General features: G+C 38.7%; 1 protein-coding gene across 1 annotated transcript in view; it reads left to right on the top strand.

Annotated features, from left to right (window-relative positions):
• ANKRD33B (ankyrin repeat domain 33B) overlaps positions 1-22820 on the top strand; it is a 45739-nt gene that overhangs the window by 12626 nt on the left and 10293 nt on the right. The window contains exon 2 of the mRNA XM_064428530.1: positions 17533-17662. Within this exon, the coding sequence (XP_064284600.1) occupies positions 17533-17662 (130 nt within the window). The remainder of the gene's footprint in view (positions 1-17532; positions 17663-22820) is intronic.

The raw sequence follows: 22820 nt of genomic DNA, 5'->3' as shown, positions 1-22820 counted from the left end.
TGCTTAGAGGGAAACACAGACATTCTGTTGAGCACTTCACAAGCTGGGTGTGACAGGAGCACAGTTCACAATCTTGTAATGAATATTCTTGGTAAGCTAGCCTACTGTCATTTATCTGTCGGTCTGCGGAGTCTGAAAATTTAGGTCAAAGATATCCAAATTCGAGCTTTGAGAATTTATAAAATTAAATTAATTGTTTTGAGAATTAAAAAAAAAAATCAGTGCTGGATTTTCTGTAATGTAAAATAGTAACTCTAATTGCAGCTGTGAGTTTAATGCATATATTGGCCCTTTTTTTCTGTTTACTCCCTGCCATCCACAAAACACATTTCTCTGGGGAGGAGGTTTTTAAAATAGTGCTTAGTTACCCTGTTTAGATTTTGAGTACTTGCCTAAAAATACTGTATTTTCCTCTTTCTCATGTAATTTCTATTTCTAGTACAGTGACTTCATCAGTTGTGATTTATTACTAATTGTTAGTGTTTATCATAAAAGAACTAAGGACTAGAGCAAAGCCTGTACAGTTTGGCAGCTTATCAGTCACAGGGGAAAGGGCAAGTGAGCATTGTTCATGTGATGTAAACCCTTACAAAAACATTAAAATACTGTCAGCATTACTTTCACAAACTTGTTTCTCTTCCCAGAGCTGTATCATGCTATTACCTTTCAGATTTTAAAGTCCTCCGAGAATGCATTTGGAATGATTCTACTTCATTACTGGTGGTACTCCAACCAGTAACACTCCAAAATACATGATTTTGAAGTCTACCTGTATTGGGTGAGCTTTCAGGATTATTGCTACAAAGCAATAACAATTCGTATAACACTGTTATTTACAGAAATTCTACAGTAAGTTCAAAAATCCAATGTAAGATTTACAAATATTAAGGGGAAGAATGTGATTTTAGCTATAGGGTTTTGATACCAATGTTAGTTAGAGTCAGTTAATTGCAACAAGCCTTCATTTTGGATATGTGCTACTGTTTGTTTCTTTCCAGAGATTGATTGAAGGAGTCAGACTCTGAAGGTAGCAGGAGACAGTCTGCCCATAATTTTCAGGTAGAAATGAAAAGACCAGATCTGGTCTTTAAAAGGTTTCCATATTACCAAGTAGCATTCTCTCATTTTGTGTCAGAGAAATAGAAAAATAACTCCAAAAAAATAGAAAAATTTCTCCAAACACTGAGAAAAACATTCAAAAATATTCTGTTACTGCTTCTAGGTGCCTGAATACTGAGGGAGAAAAACATAGGTTTTACCATTCTTCCACTGCTACTTTGTGGTCTCTTTAGCTAATAGACATATAGAGTTCTCAGAAAATCTGGGATGAGAAATTGCAGCGTTTGGTTAGTAATTGTAAACCCTCTAAGCATGTCAACTTCCACTTCTCAAAGAAGAGAGAAGAAAACAAAACCCAAACAATATCTTCTGAAGTTATGAGAGAGATGAACTATTAATTGGAAGGAGACCATACTTATTTTTTTGATTCCATTTATTTTCTTTTCCATAAAATTTTTCCTTTCTTGTTGATGTGAGTAAAGGAAGATCTTAGCAAACCTTCCTGTTGCTTTTACTACACTGCAGCTTTTCTACACAAACCTAAGTGACCCTAATTCCTGTTGAACTAGAAGTAAAAGCCAGTGGAAACTGACATCTCCACAGCCAACCTCCAGATCAAGGCGTTTTGAAAGAGTGATGAAAATTTTAGCAGTAGTGAAAGGGGAAACCAGGAATTACTTAGGAAATTGATTATATACTCTCTGAAAAGATCTTAAATTAACATGAGGTATTTCTCCTAAAGCAAATATTTTATCCAGAGATCTATGATGCAGAAAGGCACATATTGATGAGGTTATTAATGCCATAAAAATGTAATATGAATGAAGATATACAGAAAGTAAAATACTGTAAAATCAACAATTTTCAAATCTGGGAGTACAAGTTTTCCTTGCATGGAATTTGAAAAGAGAAGGAAATTATAAGTTGTTAGTCTTCCAGTAGAGGCAAGATCTTGATATTTCCTCCCAGTGCTTTCTAATATCCAGCTGTGTAGGATAGGTTAGAACACACTTTTTATATGGGTGGATGTGAGACATGACCCTCCTGAATCAAAATTAGAAAGGATCATAACCTGTAAATGAGTCTTTGAAGTCATTAAGGTACATGTCCTTTAGTTTACTGCTCTATGAGTCATTGCCTTTGTGCAGTTGATACAATCTCATCTGACCTCTGTCTTCTGACTGAGTCATGGAAGGGGTTTTTGGCTCTCATTTGGTAGAGCTGGGCAGAGCCTGGTAGCCTTCTGTAGCAAGTGGAATGTTCTCTGTGGAATAAAGGGCTCAGAGGCTTTGAAGCCTACATAGTTAGAATATCATCTCACATTTTCAGAAATGAAAGTATTATTTGTACATTTCTTTGGCCAAAGAACAAGGTGGGAATTAGACCTAGGAAATGAGACATTTAGCACTAGATGATAAAATGCATATTAGAGGAATTTAAAAAATGAAGAACAGAAGGTGTAAGTCTCAATGCCTCTGCTTCTAGAGGTCAGGGCTGAAGAAACTGCACCTTTGTAGATTTGGTGGTAAGGAAGCAGAGCATTTGTTGGTGCTGAGCCCTGTGTCCATGCCCAGGGCAAGAGAAGAGCAAGATTTGGCAGCAGACTGTGCTGCTGGTTTGCCTCACAAGCTCCTGTGGCTGAGCTGCTCTAGTAGAGGGCTCTGTCTGAGCAAACAGGCTGGCAAGCTGAGGCTCCCTGGGGAGCTCTGCATGGAGCTGGGAGGTTTAATGCTGCTGAGACTTACTGTCCTCAGACCATGCGTAGACGGATTTAAGGATGCTCCTTAAAGGTCTACTGGTGAAGGAGAGCAGCTAGTGCTCCACATACTCAGTTGATATGAAATGGAAACCAGTGCCAAAAAAAATATATCTGGGCATAATATCTACCATTTAGGACCTTAATTGTGGTTGAATGTATTTAACTATCAATCAAATCTAGAAAAGTCAATCTTCTGTTTTTTCCTCCATCTTCTCTAAAACTGCTTGATTTTTTCTTGAGTATGGCTTGTGAGTGACTGCTAAATGGACAAGGGCTAACATTAGAAAAAACATTGTTATTCTTTATGGAGTAGGTACATAGTGAGTTTTGTTCAGTGCAGTGTGTGCAATTATGTTGCACAGTTGAAAATTTTTGTCATACATTGCTAGTAAGAGAATACCCAATTTATAATAGAACAGTTAATTACACCAGCATTTATTATCTTCCTTTGAGATACAGAAATACCTTTTCATCCCAGCTTTTGATTCTCATTCTTCCTATTTACAGCTAACCACTCCATGCTTATTTAATGGTAGAAGAGTTTCCTTCTCCATCATGCTCTTCATCATTATGAAATGTAAAATTTGCATAAATAATAATGGAATCTTCTTTGCAGTACTTTGTCAAAGCAAGTGTGCTTCTTCTCATCTCATGGAAATTCCATAGCTTTGGAGTTGGGCACCACAAAAATGAAGAAAATTGTGTTTATAAGTCACCTCTCTACTATTTCAATGAACAAGTCAATGAACCAATCATTGCAGTTGCAGCTTCCTTGTGAAGGTGAGAAGAGAGGCAGACACTGATCTCTTCTCTCTGGTGACCAGTGACAGGACCCATGGGAATGGCCTAAAGTCGAGTCAGGGGAGGTTTAGGTTGGATATTTAAAAGGTTCTTCACCCAGAGGGTGGCTGGGCACTGGGAGAGGCTCCCCCAGGCAATGGTCACAGCACAAAGCTGTTGACAGAGCTCAAGAAGCATTTGGACAATTGTCTCAGGCACAATATGACTCTTGGGGATGGTATTGTGTAGGGCCAGGAGCTGAACTCGATGATCTTGATGTGTCCTTTCCAACTCAGCATGTTCTGTGTGATTCTGAGTTTTAGTTTCCACCTGTACACTGAAAATTTCTTATAAGCCAGCTATCTTTTCTTTGCTCCAGGGCCTGCAGCATCGTTCAAAGGTCCCACAGTGTGTTCAGATACTGCTCTCATTAGTCAGCTGCTATCAAAAAAAAAATGCCAACCTGCAGTCGAGTGAAGTCTTGACATACCCAAAGACTCTTTTAATTCCACTGCTGTGGCACACAGAGATGTGTCAAGCTCACTGCAAACAGCTGTGAGAAATCTCCATCAGGTTTTTTGTAGAGTGCTTCTTTTCAGCAAAAGCTGTTCATTTGTTGAGAAAGCTGTGCTCTAAAAATGTCTACCATTTCTCTCATAGATATAGGTCCCTAAATTAAAAAGCAGAGAAAATTCAAAAGTATGAATTCCTGGACTCCTGTCTTAGTACTATCTGTTTTACAGTTCATCTAAATATTCTCCAATTTTATGGAGTAGGAGAATTGTTTCTGGATTGTTTGACTGGAACTGTTTTATAAAGTAATTTATATTAATGCAATAATATATATTGTATTAATGATTTAGCTGTTTTAACAAAGGCAAGTGATTTCTAGAAATCCCAGCTATTTGAATATAGATGTGAAATTGCTTCTCCCTCTTTTTTTCCCAGATATTTAATTCTGTCTTCTTCAGATTCAATAGTATGTTAATGTTCAATTGCAATGGGTTGTATTCATTAGAAGATTAGGTTTTTAGATCCAAGCACAGAGGCAGAAGATGCTTTCCTGCCTTTCATTGCATGGAGCTAGACTCAGCTGAGATGAACAGGGTGGTCACAGGCTCTGCGGAAGAGGAAAGACTCACTCTGCTCTTGCCACCAGGCAAGAATGTGCAGTACCAGAATGTGCTGCATTTGCTTATTAAATTCAAGTTGTAATACTGTAGTTAACTTGAGACAGATAAGATGGTGATGCTACTGTGTCCCACTTGGGTATTTCAAACATGATTTTTATCTTTCTCAAACTGTCTACTCACACCCTGATACCTGTTACCTGTTACAGCTACAATGAATCCTGAGATAATAATACAACTGAGATAATAAAAGGGACATTTAAAATGGGAATGCACACTTAAGAAAAAAAAAGAAACCCAACAACAAACCCCAAGCCTGCTTTTGAACCACATTATTCATGATTTTTTAAAAAGTTGAGTATAAAAAACCACTGAGCTACTGGTTCACCATTTTTCAGGAAAAAATGTCCCTCTGGACAGATTGATTCTATATCACAGTGTGTGCTTTCTCAAACAAAAAACGCCAGACTGAGCCTCTTTCAGATTAATAAGGTGGATGAGTCTATTCCCTAAATACAGTACTAAATTAATGTGAAGCTATTCACTAGGACTTGCAAGCCAGTAGCAGCAGTGTTCTTGGTTTAGCCAAGTGCTAGTCTCTGATCTTTCAAAACTGTAATTCTGCCTTTTCTTTAAATAGATGTATTTTTCACAGGGTGATGCTAAACCTTCAGGAAGGAACCATTTCTTAATGAGAAGCCTGAGGCATGCTGGATTTCCTCTCCAGTGGCTGTGCGCAGCCTATCAGTTACTTTATTACTTAAATAGACAGGATTGTAGGTTTATGGGTTTTATAGTATGAGTCCTTGCTCTCTAATCAGCCATGAACATTACAGAGCCAACGTTGTAGGTGTGAGTTACAAGAGAACAGCCCTGTTTGCCCTTGACCAAAGAACATTTACATAAAAAATAGAGGTCTTACTGAAACACAGGTCATGTGTTGTGCTGTAATTTAAAATGTGATCACAGTCACCAGTGGTTCTAACAGCTATAAAAGATGAAAACAATGAGAATAAAATTTAGAGTGTTCGTGAACCATGCATTACTGCAAAATTGCATAGTTTGTTTGAAAGTAGTGCTTTCACCCAGAACTGAAAATCCCCAGGATTCAGAAACTGTGTATTTTTCAACATTGTGTTTAAAAAAATAGTTTTTACTGCCTCTTTTCTCTCTCTCCCTCTCCCCACCTTTTTTTTTTTCCTTTTTATGGAGACTCACTTTTCAACGCAGTTTGTGGAGCGCTACTGATAAGCCATGCACAGATAGGAAAGAGCAAAAAACTTCCTGTGAAGTCAGGAACTGTGGTACTTTCCTCCAAGTTTCACAGGCCTGAATACTAGAAATACTACCTATAAAAATACATTGTTTTTGCCTCCAGCATGGTCATCTGTGATATTCCACAGCAGCTGCATTACATAGAGTTGTAGGATTACAGGATTGTAACCTTTTAGGATCACAAGAGTGGACACTAATCCACACACACAAAGCTCCACTTTAGGTCTCTGAGTGAAAAACAGTCCCATCCATTCAGCAGAGATTCATCTGTTGCTCAAAAACATTTGTTTTCCGATTAAAAAACAGACTTTTAAAATACTTATGCACACAAAAAAAATCTTTTGCTTTGTTACAGCTAGGGAAAGAACAAGAAGGGACATCAATGAGTGGGAAACTAGTCTAGGTAAAACCAGAAGCATAACCTAGATGAAGGAAGCTTTTTCATTGTGGAAAGCATAATGAAACGACTTTCAAGAACCGGGACACTTTGACATCCAAAGAACCATTGTCACTTGCAGTAGTTGGTGATAAACTGAAGAGGCAAGACAGTGATATCCCATCAGTGGGATCTCTGCTTGATAGAGGTGAAATAGTAATGGCTGGTCCAGGTGGAGAATCCCTTTTATATCTACCAGTAATATTTCAACATACCTTTCCTTCCGAACATTAGTATTAACCTTGCATTTCCATCAACAGCAAGGTTGTTGTTACCATGTTATCCTCTTGTTTGAAAAGAGGATTTTGGCTGTTGCTATGTGATAGCACATCTAGACAGAAGGATGTAAGGTGAATCCTATAGGGGAAATACTAATACTCTCATCTGAGACATATGTGCCCTTCGGCTGTGCAAGGGCGGCTGGTCCTTTTCCCCTGTCTTTTTTTCACTGGGAAAGAAAGTTTACCACATTTTTCTGGTCCATTCGGGTCAATTTCAGGATCAATAAGCTTACTATTAGAAGATCCAAGATCAAGAGGGAGGGTTATTATTAGAAGTGCTAGAGAAAAGGAAGCAATGAGGTTCAAGAGGCGGAGCACAGGATTAGTTGGGAAGAAGATACAATGAGGGAGTTACGTTTCCACTGATGCCATTATGAAACTCATTGTCAAATGGCACTCTGATATGGAGACTGAGCTTCTAGTGCTCTTACAGCTTCTTTGGATCAAAGGGTGAGGAAATAGGCTGGTACTATTGTGTGTGGTATTACTGAATCACAGAATCATACAATGGGTTGGGATGGAAAGGAGTTTAAAGCTCCTCTAGTTCCACCTGATTGTGCAGCCCTGTGTGCAGTGTGTGCTCAGGTCCCCTCTTTGCAGTCACAAGAAGGCTGTACAGTTGCTCTTCTTTCTGAGAATAGGGTCTCTGCAAGGTAGAGATTCCACCCTGATGGGTATTTTACTTCTTCAAGATGATTTTCTTCTGAGGAAAAAGAGCTTTCAGGTGTAAGGTTTTTGGTTTTGTTTTTTGGGTTTTTTATATGGTTGGGATTTTGAATTTGTTTTTTCCCCCAGTGGCAGATTAGCCACTGATGGACAGAATTGCTCCTGGGCTCTTTCATTACAAGGTTTGGGTCTGGTGCGATTTCACAACCAAAAGACTCAGAAGAACAGTTGCAAAATGAATTTACAGAAGTTGGAGGAAAACTTGGGAAACTTCTTGGGAAGGTCTTTCCTAAACAAAACTACAGTACCTTACTGCCACAAGAGGGTGCTTGCAAGCTCATCGCTGGTCATTTCAGAGACTTTCACAGTGAAAATGTTCTGGGGGCTTTAAAATATTCTTTACAGAAGAGACGGATTAGATACAGTGGTAGATTCTGATGGCATGAAAGGTTGTACATTCATCTTTTGTTCAGTGTCAAGTTGAAATTTATCTTTATGAAGATTTTGTGAGAGGTCTCCTGAAAAAAACCTATGCATTCAAACACTCTATTAAGCTGCTTGCAACAGATCTCAACTACAACCTGCCTGCATCTGACAGAACATAACAAAAAGGAAAATGCATCTATTAAACACAGAAAGGAGTTGAATCATATGCTTTAAAGCCAAAGGGAGCTCTTTTTGACAGAGTTATGTCAGTGCACACAATGCATTTCATGTGGCTTCTGAATGCCCTACAAAATGCTTTTTAAATGATGTAAACTCTCCTTTTCATCCTAAGTGTGTATGAAGCTGTACATATATTTAAAGGCAAGGAGAGAAGTTGACAGCAGAGTTTGTCAGGCACAGGAGCTGAAGTTCACATCTAAACTTGTTTCTGAATGTTCCCAGAGGTCGTACATGCTGAGAGAGTGCACTGCATGCAGGTCACACCAGGTTTGGTTATGCTGTTAGATGATCCAGCTTTGACTATCATTTTTTTTACCTTTCAGGAGGTTTGTCTTTCTGAAAATTGAGTAAACAAAATGCTTCAGTGTTAGAATTCATGGAAAGGCTACAATTTTGACATCGGATTTTGAAGTAATTGGCAATTGAGAGACTCTCCAAAATGTTTTACATATAATTATATGCACAAAAGGTATAGTTTGGGCTTTATTACAAACACTCTTTCTTCCAGTGATGCCCAAACCCACTGCAGCTTTGTGCAGCAAATAGCCAAAGCAGCAGGTGATCCCAGCCTCAGGTGTCCTCAAGAGGAAGCAGTCAGCACTTTTCTGTTTTGAATCTATCGGTAGCTGGAAACAGCTGTTCCGAGCAAAGCACAATAAGATACTGTTCATTTAAGCACCCAGAAATACATTAACCTTGTGCACAGAATGGTTTCCAGCCATTGGGAGCCTTTGTGAGTGCTGCATATCAAGCCAGTGAAAGAAAAATAAATGAAATTAAAATCCACTCACCATTTGCTGCAGCAGGATCCTGATGCTGGCGGAGACTGTCACATTGCCTCCCCAGTCCTCCGCAGTTAATGATTTGGGTTGCTAATGTTCAAAGCACCTTGAAGTAGACATGGGATTTGTGGTAGAAATGCCTTCAGAGTTTATATCGGGACCCTCTCATTAAATTTCAGTACCCAGAATCACAAAATAGTTTCGGTTCGAAGAGGCTTTAAAGGTCATCTGGGTTCCAGCCCCTCTGCGATGGGCAGAGACACCTTCCACTAGAGCAGGTTGCTCAGGGCCCATCCAAACTGGCCTTGAACACTGCCAGGAATGGGGCATGCACAGCTTCTCTGGGCAGCCTGTCCCAATGCCCCACTACCCTCACAGTACATAGTTTACATTATTTTCTGAAGCCAGACCTCTTGTTTTTTTTTAAAGCAGAATGTCCTGCATTTAGCACTGATGCCAAAACAGGCATAACATAGAGGACTGTATAAATTTGGTTGCTATGTATCTTGTGTTACTACCACCAACACTTTGAAATCTTAGCACTAACAATTGACAGTACTAACACTTATTACTACATGCAGTACAAACAGGTAAGCTAGGATTAATAAAGGCTGCATTATTTATCAGGGACCATCACTATTTATTAGTTGTACCCAACATGACAGTCTAAATAAAATTAAAATATGAAATGTAATCTGATGAAATTTGTGTTGCTTCCCTACCATTTTCCCACACTACTTTCTGTTCTTTGCAGCCAGGCACCTAATAAACAGAACACAGAACCCTTTCTCAAAAATGGAATTCTGGCCTGTTTTGCCATGTTATTGAATCCTGATACAACTTCCTTTTATCTTATATATAATGATAGTAACCTCCACTAGATGACCTGTTGGTTCATTTGAAGGATATGTTATTTGTATTAAGCAGTATTTCCCTAAATTTTCCTTACTTAGTCCTTCTCTAAAATTATGCCATGTTTAGTTCTGCTGTGACCAGAATCTCGCATACATTGCAAAGCTTTATCTTGGACTGATTACACACATCAAATATCACTCTGCGGGAAAATTATCCCAGTTTCCTCGCTTTCCATATAAACTTCTTGTTTCTGTATATTGCTTTGTTGCATGTCATTCGGCTGTGACCGGCAAAGAAACTTCTTCCTGCTGAACTTCAGATTGATGAGTAGATTCCTAATCCTTTACCAGCTGTCACTGAAAAGTAATATAGTATTTTAACAAAATTGATATTGATCATGAATGTGTTTATCCGCTAACATCTTGAGCATTTTTTTATTTTTATTAAATATATGTTAATGGAATCACATTAAATTTCCTAACTCAAGCATCTCAATGTTAAAGTATGCCCAAGGTATTTGTGGCTGCTGCTGGTTCTTGTTCACGTGTTCAGTTCCAGCTGAGGTTCAGAGGAAAGAGCAGCAAAAGATTCTTCATGTGACAACAGATCCAATTGCTGCTGTTTCAAGAAGTGTCATCAAGTGTCAGCATAAGTCAGAGGAAAACAGCTGGCAATGCAGCCCGGGCCTCCTGCCACTCAATCAGCACAGCATCCCTTGGCTCATACTTTTTCTGCAGGGTTGTTCCCAGTGTTAGATGTTATCCTGAGTGTCCTCTGCTTCTGGCCTACTTCTGCCATGGAAATGATTGTCCAGAGGATGCTATACAGCCAGGAACAAAGCAACCCTTTTGTCTCGTGATGGAGAGAGGAGGTGACAGCCACCACAGGCTGCTGGTCAGGTTGTACAGTCCAAAAATGTCTTCTGTGCTTCATCAGCCCTCTAGGCCCCTGGACATGGTGTGATTTGGGGTGAGAGGTGGCAGCAGATGGAGCAGATAAAGAAGTGTGAGAGAGAAGTCACCCTCCACGGCTCCTGGAGCATCCCTGGGCTGCAGGATGAGGTGCTGGGCTCCCGAGTGCCTGGATGTTGTCTTACCTGGACTTTGTCTCATGGGAAGATTAGAACTCCCTGCAGAAGCAAGGAGAAATGAAGGATCACTATTTTTACTGTAATGCTCCTGCTCTCCTCTCATCAGGCTTCCCATGGGCTGACGATCATCTCTTCAGCTGTCCTTTCTCCCAGACTTTGGTCAAGGAAGCTGTGTCAAAAGGCAGCCAGATGGCTGGTGTTGGGATATGCAGTGCACTGCTGGGAACATATTCCGGCCTCCCGTGGAACAGTGAGTCCCCCCTAGGTCCCCATCAGCTCATGGGGATTAGATTTTCTACTGAATTATTTGCTTTTATTATGTATCTTGATATTATTTAAAAAATAAATAGAGAGGGGTTAATATCTCATAAGCATCTCTCAGAATTGCCATGTATTTCTTATATAGCCCACCCACTGGAATATCTCTGACTATACAGCATTTATTTATTTGCCTTGTAAGTCCCTTATGGCTCTTAGCAGTTACTTCTGAGGTTTCTGCCAGCTGCTTGCATCACCAGTGATGCTGAAACTAATTCAGACAACCTACACATTAGTAAATAAAGAAAATCCCACTATTTTTATTACCTTTTCCTGTTGTCTGCTTTATTACACAAGTGGCACGGGTTCTCTTTGTTGTGTAATGGAAGCTTTTGCAGGCATAGTAAAAGGAACTTTCCTGGGACTATTTTTAGAGGCGATCATGGGGATTTGGATTAGAATAGATTAAGTAAGGATTTCTGCAGAGATGATACATATACCTTTCCTTAAGACATGTGGCCTGACTGATTGAAGAGGTGTTTATGAAATAAGTGAAGATGAACGCATCCCAAAAATTGGAGCAGAAAAATGATGGGTAATCATCAGTGTGTCCACGGACTGAACTGTGTTTTTGTGTAGCGGAGCACGGTCCATACTGGGAAATGGATCTCTAAATGCTCATAACTCTGCAAAGCAAAGGGGTCCAATTTTGTGCCTTGGGTATTGAGGCACTGACAGGGGCAGTGCCATTTGAACTCAATTTTGGATACAGGATTAGGCTTTGGGCTACTCTGTTCCTCTGCAGAGCAGGCAGAGAATTTTTCACACTGGCACTCCATCCATGCTTGGATACCGTTTTGTACTTCTCTGATCACTTTCCCTGGCAAAATTAACCTCTTCCCCCTCTCCCCCTCCAGGCATGTGGAGTTTTGATCAAGCAACTGTTGGACAAAATTTATTTAATTTTACAATTCTTTTTTTTGTCACTTTCCCAATACAAATGTGCATGTGACTAAGCTACTGGCAGTCCTCTCTTTTAAAGGTCAGCCTAAATTATTTTCTGCAGATCATATTAGGGCTTATGTACTTGATGGATTTCTGTAGCACATAAACACCACTTCTCGCAGGACTGATGACCTGAATAATTACTTCATCTCTGTTGCTGTTGAAATAATCAACCTAAACCAAATATAAAACAAGCTCAAGCCACTTTTGAAAGTTTCTCAGATTGCCATTTTTATACTGGAAGGTTTTGTGCATGACACAAAAATTAGTATATAGCAGATCATGGTGCTCAGTGCTACATTTTGCTTTTTTTTAATACAACATAAATGTAGAATCTCTGTTAGAGTGAAGTTTCATATGGTTGCAGAGCTTTTACTGGAGATCAGAATTATCAGAATTACCCTGAACTGATTTTGGGAGATTTGCTTTGAAATACATGATCTGATTTAATTTTTTTTTCTTTGTAGAAGAATTTTGATTATATATATACTTCTGTTATAGTGTGAGTTTTGTATAAGACAAAATATTAAACACATGAATTATTATTTGAATGAATCAACAAGAAAATGCTTCAACACAACTTTTTATTCCTTTTTTCTTTTTTATTCTTTCATTTCTGCTACTTTTAATATTTTTTAAATAACATGTTTTTAACTTAGACTTAAGTTTCAATGTTCTTGTATGTGATTATGGATTACAATGAATCATTATCTCATTTAATTCAATTACATGTGGTTTTAATCACTGCTAGTAAACCAGCCTTGCAGAATTGTCATTAGTACTTGCAGATGCATGCAAAGCAAACTGGACAGTTGTTTATTGCAATGCTTGTGGAGAGCACCGGGTAATACCAATTTAGCCTTTTGCTAGACTCATTTTCTCTGGGGTAATTGGCAAAAAACTATAATAAGCCGTTTTCATTCTCAGCATCTTGGTGGAAAATAAGTTGCCTGAAGAGAACTTTTTAAAAGCTAAATTAATTGTATGCTGTATGTGATTCGCTTGTTATTCAGCTTGAGTTCAATATTGATCCTTGAATCTTTCTTGTGATCCCTATTACCTGTAATGATCTAGTGTACAAATAGCCTTACATCAGTAACTTTGTCATAATATCTGATTTATAAAGTTGTCTCCTGAAATATCCATGACCTCACTTAATCAGACATGTTATTATGTCATTAGCCAACACAGCTGAGCAAAACAGAGTTTATTTTCATAGTGGCAGCAGTAATCCAGTCGTGCATGAAATCAAAGGCACATGGAGAATTATAATTTTAAACAGAATCAGAAGATTCAGTGCTTGAGCAAGGTGTTGCAACATCTGATTAACTTCAGGTAGTCCCATGCCTGCTACATTAATTTGTGCACTGTGAGAAGAAAAAAAAAAGTAATTATACCTTATTTAGAATATATAAAAAGCAAGTATTTTATCTGTGACTGTTTTGTCATATATTCTAAATATTGTTAATTTTGCTGTCACTTCAAAACAAAGGCGGATCTTTCAAAACTGTGCTGGTTACACAAAAGATCAGATGCATCATATACTACAGAAAAACTGTGGGAAAGCTCTTTGTAATGCCAAATATTCACCAAAGGAAAGATAGAGCCCCCAACACCTGGAAGTATTGTGGCTTCTACTTGGAAAAAACCCATTCCTGAGAATGGGGAAAAACCCTTCTGTGGAAAAATGACAGTAAATGTTAATGTAGTTGGTGTGATGGATGGCTCACACATTCTTGTTTGTCACACAGGGCCTGTGCATGGTATTTGAAAAATGAAATAGGATCTGTTGCAAACCTTGTTTCATATTTTAAGTCTCTTATGCACAGAGGATCTGTTTCATTGGTCTGGGAGAATGATGGGCAGCAACCCTGGCCACTGATGGGGGGAGAGCAAATCAGATAACAGAGTATCCTTGAAAAGCAAGGATACTGTGCTTGCACGTTGTGACATATGTACAGTTACACTAGTAATTGATGTTTATTACTATATATTAATGGGAATAGTTTGAGTTTTATTATTATTTAAAATAAGGGGTGTTTGAGGACATGCAGAAGGGAAGAGAGGCGAAAGGATGCTGTTGAAGGAGAAAAGTCCTTTTAGGCAGAGAATATTCTTTGAAGAATTATCAATCTTTCTTTCTCCTAAAGCATTCCACAAGTAGTGAGTACTTCTGAGAATTGATCTTACTGACAAAAATAATGGCAAGATTCAATTTTAAAAAATACATTTTTTTTTCATGTACACTGACCATTTCATAATTGCACTGTGGCTTTTCATATGAGGAGCAGAATAATGGATGCCTTTGGTAGAATATTAATGTCATCTCTCTTCTCAGGGTAACCAGATTGTTCAGGTTCAGTATTTTCTAACTAAAACTCATTTATTTTAGATTTTGAAAAGACATTAAGTGCACAGCTCTATTTTCCTGCACACTGCTGTGATACAGGCTACTGCTTTACTGATCTCTTCAAAAGGCAATTTACTGGAGGCGATTTTGTATCACTTATTAATTGAGACTGTTGAAGGAGTTTTTAATATATGGAAGTATTTATTGGTATATGAATTTAAAGATTCTAGACTAAGTCACTTTGATAGTGAGTGATTTCACATGCTGGGCTGATCTGTTTGTACTAGCTTTCAGCAAGCAGAATATAGACAGGGTTGGAAATGGATGCAAAGGGAAAAAAATAGGAAAAAAAACCCCAATCTGATAACACAAATTATCATTGTATCATTGCACAAGGATTCGGGAAATAACCATCAAATCCAGAAGTTTATTGCAACTTTCATCGTAAAGCTGCAGCCTCCTGCATCCCATTTCAGTATCTGACACGTTTGGAAGGGTTATGCAAAGGAAAGCAGTCCCTCAGCAAGCAGTCTGTCTCACCCACCTCCCACAGAACTGCAAAAAGGGTAAAAAAAGTCCACATCAGCTTTAGAGAAGGGACTTGTTTTTATTTTCTCATGCCATAGCTTGTTTTGCTTCTCAGCCAGGGACTTCTGGGCATACACTCTGCTGAATATTGGGTTCTCACACTCTTATCTGGCTCACTTCAGATTTGTAAAACTGTTCTTCAAGGATGATTTTCTGTGCTACTGCATCATGTAATCCCTCAGAAAGCTGCTGCTCTCTCTTGCCTTTCTTTATCCTTAAGCAAGCAGTCTTTGATAACATCTTTGGAAAACAAACTTCAGAAAATGTTGACACCTAAGTAATCCTTCTGGTTTTTAAACACAGATTGATGAGTGAGTTTGATTGATTTGAAGATAATTTGTGTCTTGTGTCTGCTGAAATCAGAATGCCACTGTTAGATGCATTAGTTCCTATCTGTCCACTAAAAGTAGGAGAAAATCCCTCCATACTGTAATGCAAAGACCTCTTGTCAAAAAAACTCCAAAAACCAAAAAAATCCCCACAAATAGTTGTTATTAATTTTTTACATTATTTTACTATATTTTTACAAAATTTTAACTTTACGCTTCTACAAATAGAACACAAAAACCAAACGTTTTAAGCATCTGGTAACTATTTTTAGAACACAAAAATGATCTGTGAAAATATCCTCTAGATATTGGGTGAAGTAGGGTTTTTTTTCATTAGAGGTGATAGCTACTCTTCTTACAGCCTTTTTGAAACTACCTTCAAAAAATGCCATTCTTTTTAGGGAACAATAGAATCTCTCTTCTTATTGTCGAAAGCTTTTGGTCTCCAAAAAATTGTAAACTTAATTTTCTGCTAGCATAAGTAACGGACATTTACTGAATGACTGCATGGTGTTTTAAATCTGCACAGTTTTGGAGTTGTAAAGACCTATATCCTGATCATCAGGTGAAAAATTAAATTATTAAAGAATTTGAAATAATGCTCAAGTCCTTAGAAAATGGACATTGACACAGTTTTCTTAAAAGCTAAAAACTATTACATTACAGTAAAACTTGGATTAATCTGTACAATCCCACCAGGAAAGTACATATGTTCATAAAAAAAAAAAAAAGCTGAAAATAAATGACTTTTGGTGAATCCTCTGTACAATTTCAATAGAAGGCTTTGAAGTCTTACAGGTACTTCACAAGGAAATGAAGATGCCCTTTAAAAGCAGTGGTAGGTGTTGCTTCATGCTGAGGGAAAGAGTGAATTGAGAACAAAAGAAAGCGGAGTAATTATTTTATTGAGCGATGTAATTGAGAAATAACCTACATAGCCTGTGAACAGCCTGAAGAGCAGCTATCACTCCTGTACCTCAGTGAAGGTGTTTGCCACCTCAGCCAAGAGAACTATCCAGAATGACAGTGAAACAGGACACTGAATAAATAACCAACTAGTTAAGATGACAATAAATCAGAAGCCACAGTTGTCATCTGGTGAACATCTCTGGCTTCTTAATGTCCATGGGGAGAAGAAATAAAGACAATGTGTAGGCAAGAGAAAAATGATGGAGGAGTCAGGGGGGGCCATTCTGTTTCCATAACCAGGTTCTCCTTGCAAGTGTTTCGTGTGAGTGCATTTCAGGCAGGCAGGGTAAGCAGGCAGTTTGAGATTTGTGTCTCTGCCCTCATCTTTTGGGCAGTCAGATGCTCACGCTGAGCTCAGGCTCACTGAGTGGCACACTGAGGGCAGCGAGGAGCGAGCGCTGATTTATCTGCGCCTGCCCTCCCCTACACCCATCAGCCCCAGGCAGATGAACGAGGGCTGCCCAAGCAATCCTGAAGACTGGAGATAATGGCTTTAATCCTAGTGGCCAAGAGAGCAGCCAGGATTAAGCACTGTGGTCCCATTTAATTAATGACAAGTGTATTTTGCTGTATTTTAGGAAAGCTGTCAGTTTGCTGCTGTGGAGTGAAACACTATCTGGGTACCAAGCGTAGTTACAAGGTTTACTCCTGGCTTGGCTTCCTCCTGGAAATTTTACAGCCTCCAGCTGTCATAAAACACATTAAACAGGACCTCTAAAAGCAATTTAATTTTATTTATGATTATAAAAAAAGGAGGCATAGTTCTAATGGGAAATTTGAATTATTTAAAGGTAGTAACAGGCAGTATGAACACAACTCCTGCCTACCACTTTCCCTTCATGGAACAAATAGCTGTTTTTCAGAGAATTAATATTCAGAGCAGGTCCAGTTCATCTTACCTGCTGGGTTCATTTTATTATATAATAAAATCAGATTTATTCTCATTTGGGTATAGAGTATATAGCCATATAAGCATAAGCCGTTTATAAACAGTTACTTTGCATGTAGCATAATGTAATACCTACCCTCTTAGGTATTTATGAGGAGTATCAAACATTACTTGCCAAAGGGCAGAGATAAAAAGAAGTGTATGGATCTGAACATTGTGCCTGGAGGTGATCACTCGTTGTGCTGGTACCTTTTCAGTTCTTCAGTCTGTAAGAAAAAAAAAATTAAACAGCTGTCTAGTAAGCTTCTTCAGTGAACATTTCTCAGTCTGGCAAACCTAAGTCTCTCTTTATATTTTGCTTACAGAATGGTCTTATCATTGCCTGTTACCAAGGCTATGTGGATATTGTGATAGCCTTAGCACAATGCCCTCACCTTGATGTGAACTGGCAGGACAATGAAGGGAACACGGCTCTAATTACAGCTGCACAGGCAGGTAAGGCTCTCTGTATCACCTCTTACATGCAGGGTCTTGGGAGGAGTGTGTGTTTAGGCTACTTTATTTTAGGATTTTTTTTTCAAATCCCTGAAAGAAATTGTTTTGTGTAAAATAATTCTGGCCAGGCCCATTCCCAAATAGGTTTGTAGTGATTTTCCTTGAACTAATTAATCTACAGTAGTATATATCCAGTAGATTAAGGGAGTAAAAGCTATACATTTTTAGTAGATGCCGTTAATTATTTTAACTTAAAAATAAAGAAAATCTCATCCCAAGTGTGCAGCATTGTAGTGCTTTGTTCCTTTAAGCTGATTTTCCAATGTTTGCTCTGGCAAACAACAATTGAACACTGTGGACGTGTAATGTGCTGCATTAGTGCTTTTCTCCCATACTTGCTGCACCCACCTCAGAGGGTCTGTAGGAACTGATGACTGTAGGAAAACGTATCATCATTAAGAAATATCCTATCTGCTGAGACATCCTTCATCCACTCCACACCTGAAAAGTAAAAAACCTCATCAGGATTTAGGATTTGCCAATGATCCTTTTGTAACAGCTGATGTCAACATTGACCATATTAATTCTGATGCAGGCTGAAGTTTAGCACAAGGTTTTTCTTTTATCCCACCCAACATGGTAATATACAGTGAACAAGTGTAACAGATCACTTAGATGTAAGAGAAGCTCCCAGAAGAGTTCCTTGCTTCCAGTATTCAGTTAGAAAACAGTCATTTGATTATTTCTGTTTAAACTGAAGGGCTGTGCTTCAATCTTTAAGGGAAGGTTTAGTTTCCTCTAATGAGTGTTAACAAAGTGCTAAAGCATGTAAATCAGGAAAATTTTCTCCAAGGAAGGATGCCATCACTTCGTAGTCTAAAAGCATTTTCAGGGGCTGCCTGGCTCTGCATCTCTGGTTTCCTTTGCATTCTTCAAGCACACTCTGCAAAGACAGTCACTTTACAAGGAAATGCATAGCTGGCCTTTATGTCTGCTGTCTGGTGAAGGGTCTGGGATGTTTGTGGGAGCTCGTGGGACATAGTCCTCACTCCCAGACATTGGCTGCCTGAAGGGAACAAATTTCCATCAGGGAATATCAATGGGCTTTACAAGCCATGTCTGAAGATTGGAGCAGTTTGGTTTCCATGTCAATTTAGTAACAGTGCCACTGGACATTTCCTGGTAGTACCTAACCTACTTTGTGTTGTAGCAAAAAGTGAACTCTGAGAAAGTTCCTGCAAGATGGGTCTTCAGTACTGGAAGAGAGAACTGTGATCATGTTCATAGCAAAGTCATGAGTACAGTAGCTTCCCAAAGAAGGTGGAAAAGTCCCCAAAACACTAATCTACTTTTATTTATCTACCCTAATATAAATTTGAACTAAAAAAGGTTTAACACTGCCTCCTTCTTGATCTTTATAACTCATGATCATGAGCTCATAATTAATCCAGCAGGCTGACATTGACTTGACACTCTCTGCCAGTACTTGCTATTGATCCCAAAAGCAACTGGAAATGACTGTACTCAACAGAAACTTATACAAACCCCCAACAACTTGGATGTTTTCCCCTGCCTGTGCTAATCCTGAGCTACAGGGTTTACATCAGTTATTTAATTAATTATCACAAGATACTGCTGTCGCATTAATAGAGATTACTGTGAGGCTAACATTGCCACCAGAGGAGTTACAGTGCAATAGATGCTGCTTAATTATTGCTTGATGTTAAATAATAACACTGAGCAGTGTATTATAAAGACCTGAAAGCAAAGCTTATGCAAGCTCACCTTTAGTGAAGAATTTATTTGTTGGGGGAGGGGTTAACTTTAGGCTGTGAAAGTAATTACACTTTTGCAAAATAAATTATTTTGAGATCGCTGGTATTTATACCAAAACTATAGGTTTTGCTGTGGAAAGTCTAATAGCAAATTCACCTTATTTCTGTGAGATGGTACTCGAAGGTTTCAGAAAGTGCTGCCATTTTTGTTATGATCCATTGCCAGGTGGGCAGAATGTATGGCCAGACCCCAAAGAGGAGCAGCTGGATGGGAAAAAACGTGTGGGTCTGAGAAGGTGTTCCTTGTGTTTTGGAGTCTGCATCTGCATTATGAGGTGTAGATACCAAAAGAGATGACAGAGACCTCTCTTCACTTGTGCTGAGGAGTTTAAAATCCACACTTGCCTATGCCATTTCATGACTGCCCAGCCATGATGCTCAAATATGAGCATCAGCTTGAAATAAATAGGATTAAATTAAAGAGCAACTAGAGTCTCAGAAGATGAGTTAATTCAGTTCCTCCTATTGCTTTTGATAATTTGAGATTCTCATCCTCCAACAAAAGTATCTAAGGCTGAAGTTTTCTGCATGGGCTGAACAGAGAAAGACAAGTTGGAAGGATCAGTGAAAAGCAGTTCTGTCTTAACAAGCTTATTAGTACAGAAAAATAATCACAAAGTGCTCTGCTTTGTGTGTAGATGTCACATCAGAAAATGGGTCTGTTTGCCTGCTTTCTCTATGTTTCCTATTTCTTATATCTCTTTTCAAAGAGAGCTTGCCTTCCAGAACTGTAAATGCATTGCAGTCTGCAGCAGGTGGTGCCCAGCAACGGGTGGCAATGCTATTGAAGCAGAAGCAAAATAATTAAACATCATTACAAGGACAATGCTGAAAAAAGGGGAGATTGATACAATCATGCGATTGAAATAACAAGTGGAAAAGGAAAAGAAGGAAAATTACTTTTTTATTTCTCAGTTCTGCTGCTGATGGAGACACAGCTACATCAGGGTATAGTCATAGGCACGCACTGGTGCTCGGAGGGAGTTATATTCGCTTACAAAGTATAGATGTTTTATGATACAGCCACCAGTTCAGGAGTCTTGCTGGGAACACAAAATTGGAAGTTATCCCAGTTTCTGTTTATTAAGAAAGACATGAGAACACAAACACCTAAAACACCCAGAGGACAAAGCCTTCTGGGTGTCTGTGCTTCCATCCATCTGTGAGGCAGCATTCGCTACCTGCAGGCCAAACACAGCGTTTTGCAGGTACAGTTCAGGAGTGAGATGTTATTTGACAATGGGTCTTCCTTACTCTGCAGCTTATCCTTCTGCCTGTATTACACAGATTATTAGGTAATACTGTCATCATTATAGGCCTTTCCTTTGTGGCAGCAATTAAGTGAATTAAGCTATTACAGACATCTGTGCTGATCTCTATAAATATGGCTCGCAGGGAGAAGAAGTGAGCCCTTGGCATGCCAGTTCTGGTAGGAAGTAGATCTGGCTTGCAAACAGCAAGAGCCTGCTTTGAATTCAGTATCACCAAACAGGCTGAGCCCAGGCTCATTTATTTTAGAGCTGCACAGGGCTTTCATAGCAGATTTTACATCACAGGAGGCTCACCCAGTTTATAAATTAGCTACAGGCTGCTTGTTCACGCAGACAGAGGAGAACCAAAGCAAACTTTGTGGCATTAAATCAAAAGCCTATGACAGGGTTTGAACTAAAACTTGGCAGCTCTGAGTTTTGCTTTGAATTTGATATCTGTTTGAACTGGAAGTCTGAAGCAAACCTCAGAGGACAGAAGATCCTCCAGAATAAATCTGGTTTTCAGGAATCCCTGAGACACAAAACTTCTGTGAGTCACAAACTTCTTAATTTTATTTCTTATTATAGTGCTGATATTTTTTTTTCTGTCTCATTTGAAGCCATTTCTAGTCCCCTGGAGAGTTTGGTTAAGAAAGGTCTTTCAGGATTAATTCTTAGGATCACCCCAGATTTGCAGAATCTCTCTTACTGTAATTATACTTTTGGCAAAAGGAAGAACATCTTTAGTGATGTAATAACTGCTGAAAAATCTTCCATTTTATTATTTCCACTTGTTTCAGCTTGTCTCTGGTTTCTGTGGTCAAAAAGCAGAATTTCAACTGTTCCAAAACCTTCATGAAGACACGTTATACATCACTGAATCAGAGCATGTCCTGCAAAAAAATTTGGCACAAAGATTCTCCCAGTAGCAACTGACTCCTTTCAAGGATTTGATTTTATGCCACAGAATCAGCAAAGCTGAAATCTCTGTATTGAGTAAGCAGGACCAGGTCACTTGATCCTGCCCTGAACACAGTTCACTTTTGCGAGGTTCAGCTTGTTGTGGTTTGCTGAAACTTTATATTTCATTCCCATTGGACTGCTCAAGGGACAGGGAGCTTTTTATTTGGTTTTCTCTGGCTCTGGAGTTGCTCATCTCATCTGCATTATCTCTACATCTGCTCAGGTTTCATGAGAGTCTCCAGTTATGCAGAAAGGTAATAGAGTAAAAAAATTATTGGAGAGAAAGAGTAACACCTGCAACACAAATTAATTGGTAAAGACTTTCTTAACTTGCTTTTCAAAGTGAATGGAGAACTGTGTTGGTACAAAGTGGCTGCTGATTAAATCTATACCAGATGTGATGCTACAGACTTTTAAAATTGTCCTGTATGAATTATAATCTGCTTCAGTAACATTTCTAGATGAATTTGAATGGCATGCATCACAGAATAGTCATCTGGTCTGCAGAGCAAAATGAGAGAATATTTTTACAGCTCTTACTAATTAAATTGTGATTGTTGCAGCTGCCTGACAGACGGCATTATTTTATAGAGCATCAAAGCATCATAAAATGATTGACAAGTGAAGGGAAAACTGTTATGAATGAGTCATAAAGGCCCTAGCTATTCATCTGATAGTCCAATTATAAAGATTTGGTGTCTTAATTGGTCTTCCAACCATTTAGCCAGAGATGTGTTCAGCTTCTCAGTATAGCCTTGTAGACACCAGTTATCCTGGCATACAAGGCACATGAATGGCAACAACAGTTGCCTTTAGAAACAGAACTGAAATAATTTATTTTACTACCAAAACTGAACATTCAATCCCATTTTCCAACTGAAGGAGAGTAGACAAGTGGCTTTACACTGTCAGATGGAAAAATAAAAATGTGGGATGCTACACAAAATATTCCTTTCTCTTGTATCAGGCCTGGCATGGTTTGAGAGGATTATTGGCTGGAACAACTGTGTGCAGTCATCACTTTTTAATGAAGCACCATGATTGCAAGGCTCAAATGTACCAGGGGAGGGAAAAAGCTGAATTTTTACAATCAGTTACCCCTGGTGATGG

This window comes from Passer domesticus, chromosome 1 (genome assembly GCF_036417665.1).
Source record: "Passer domesticus isolate bPasDom1 chromosome 1, bPasDom1.hap1, whole genome shotgun sequence".
Lineage (NCBI taxonomy): Eukaryota > Metazoa > Chordata > Aves > Passeriformes > Passeridae > Passer > Passer domesticus.
Note: the sequence above shows the minus strand (reverse complement) of the source record. Positions and strands in the feature narration are given on the sequence as shown.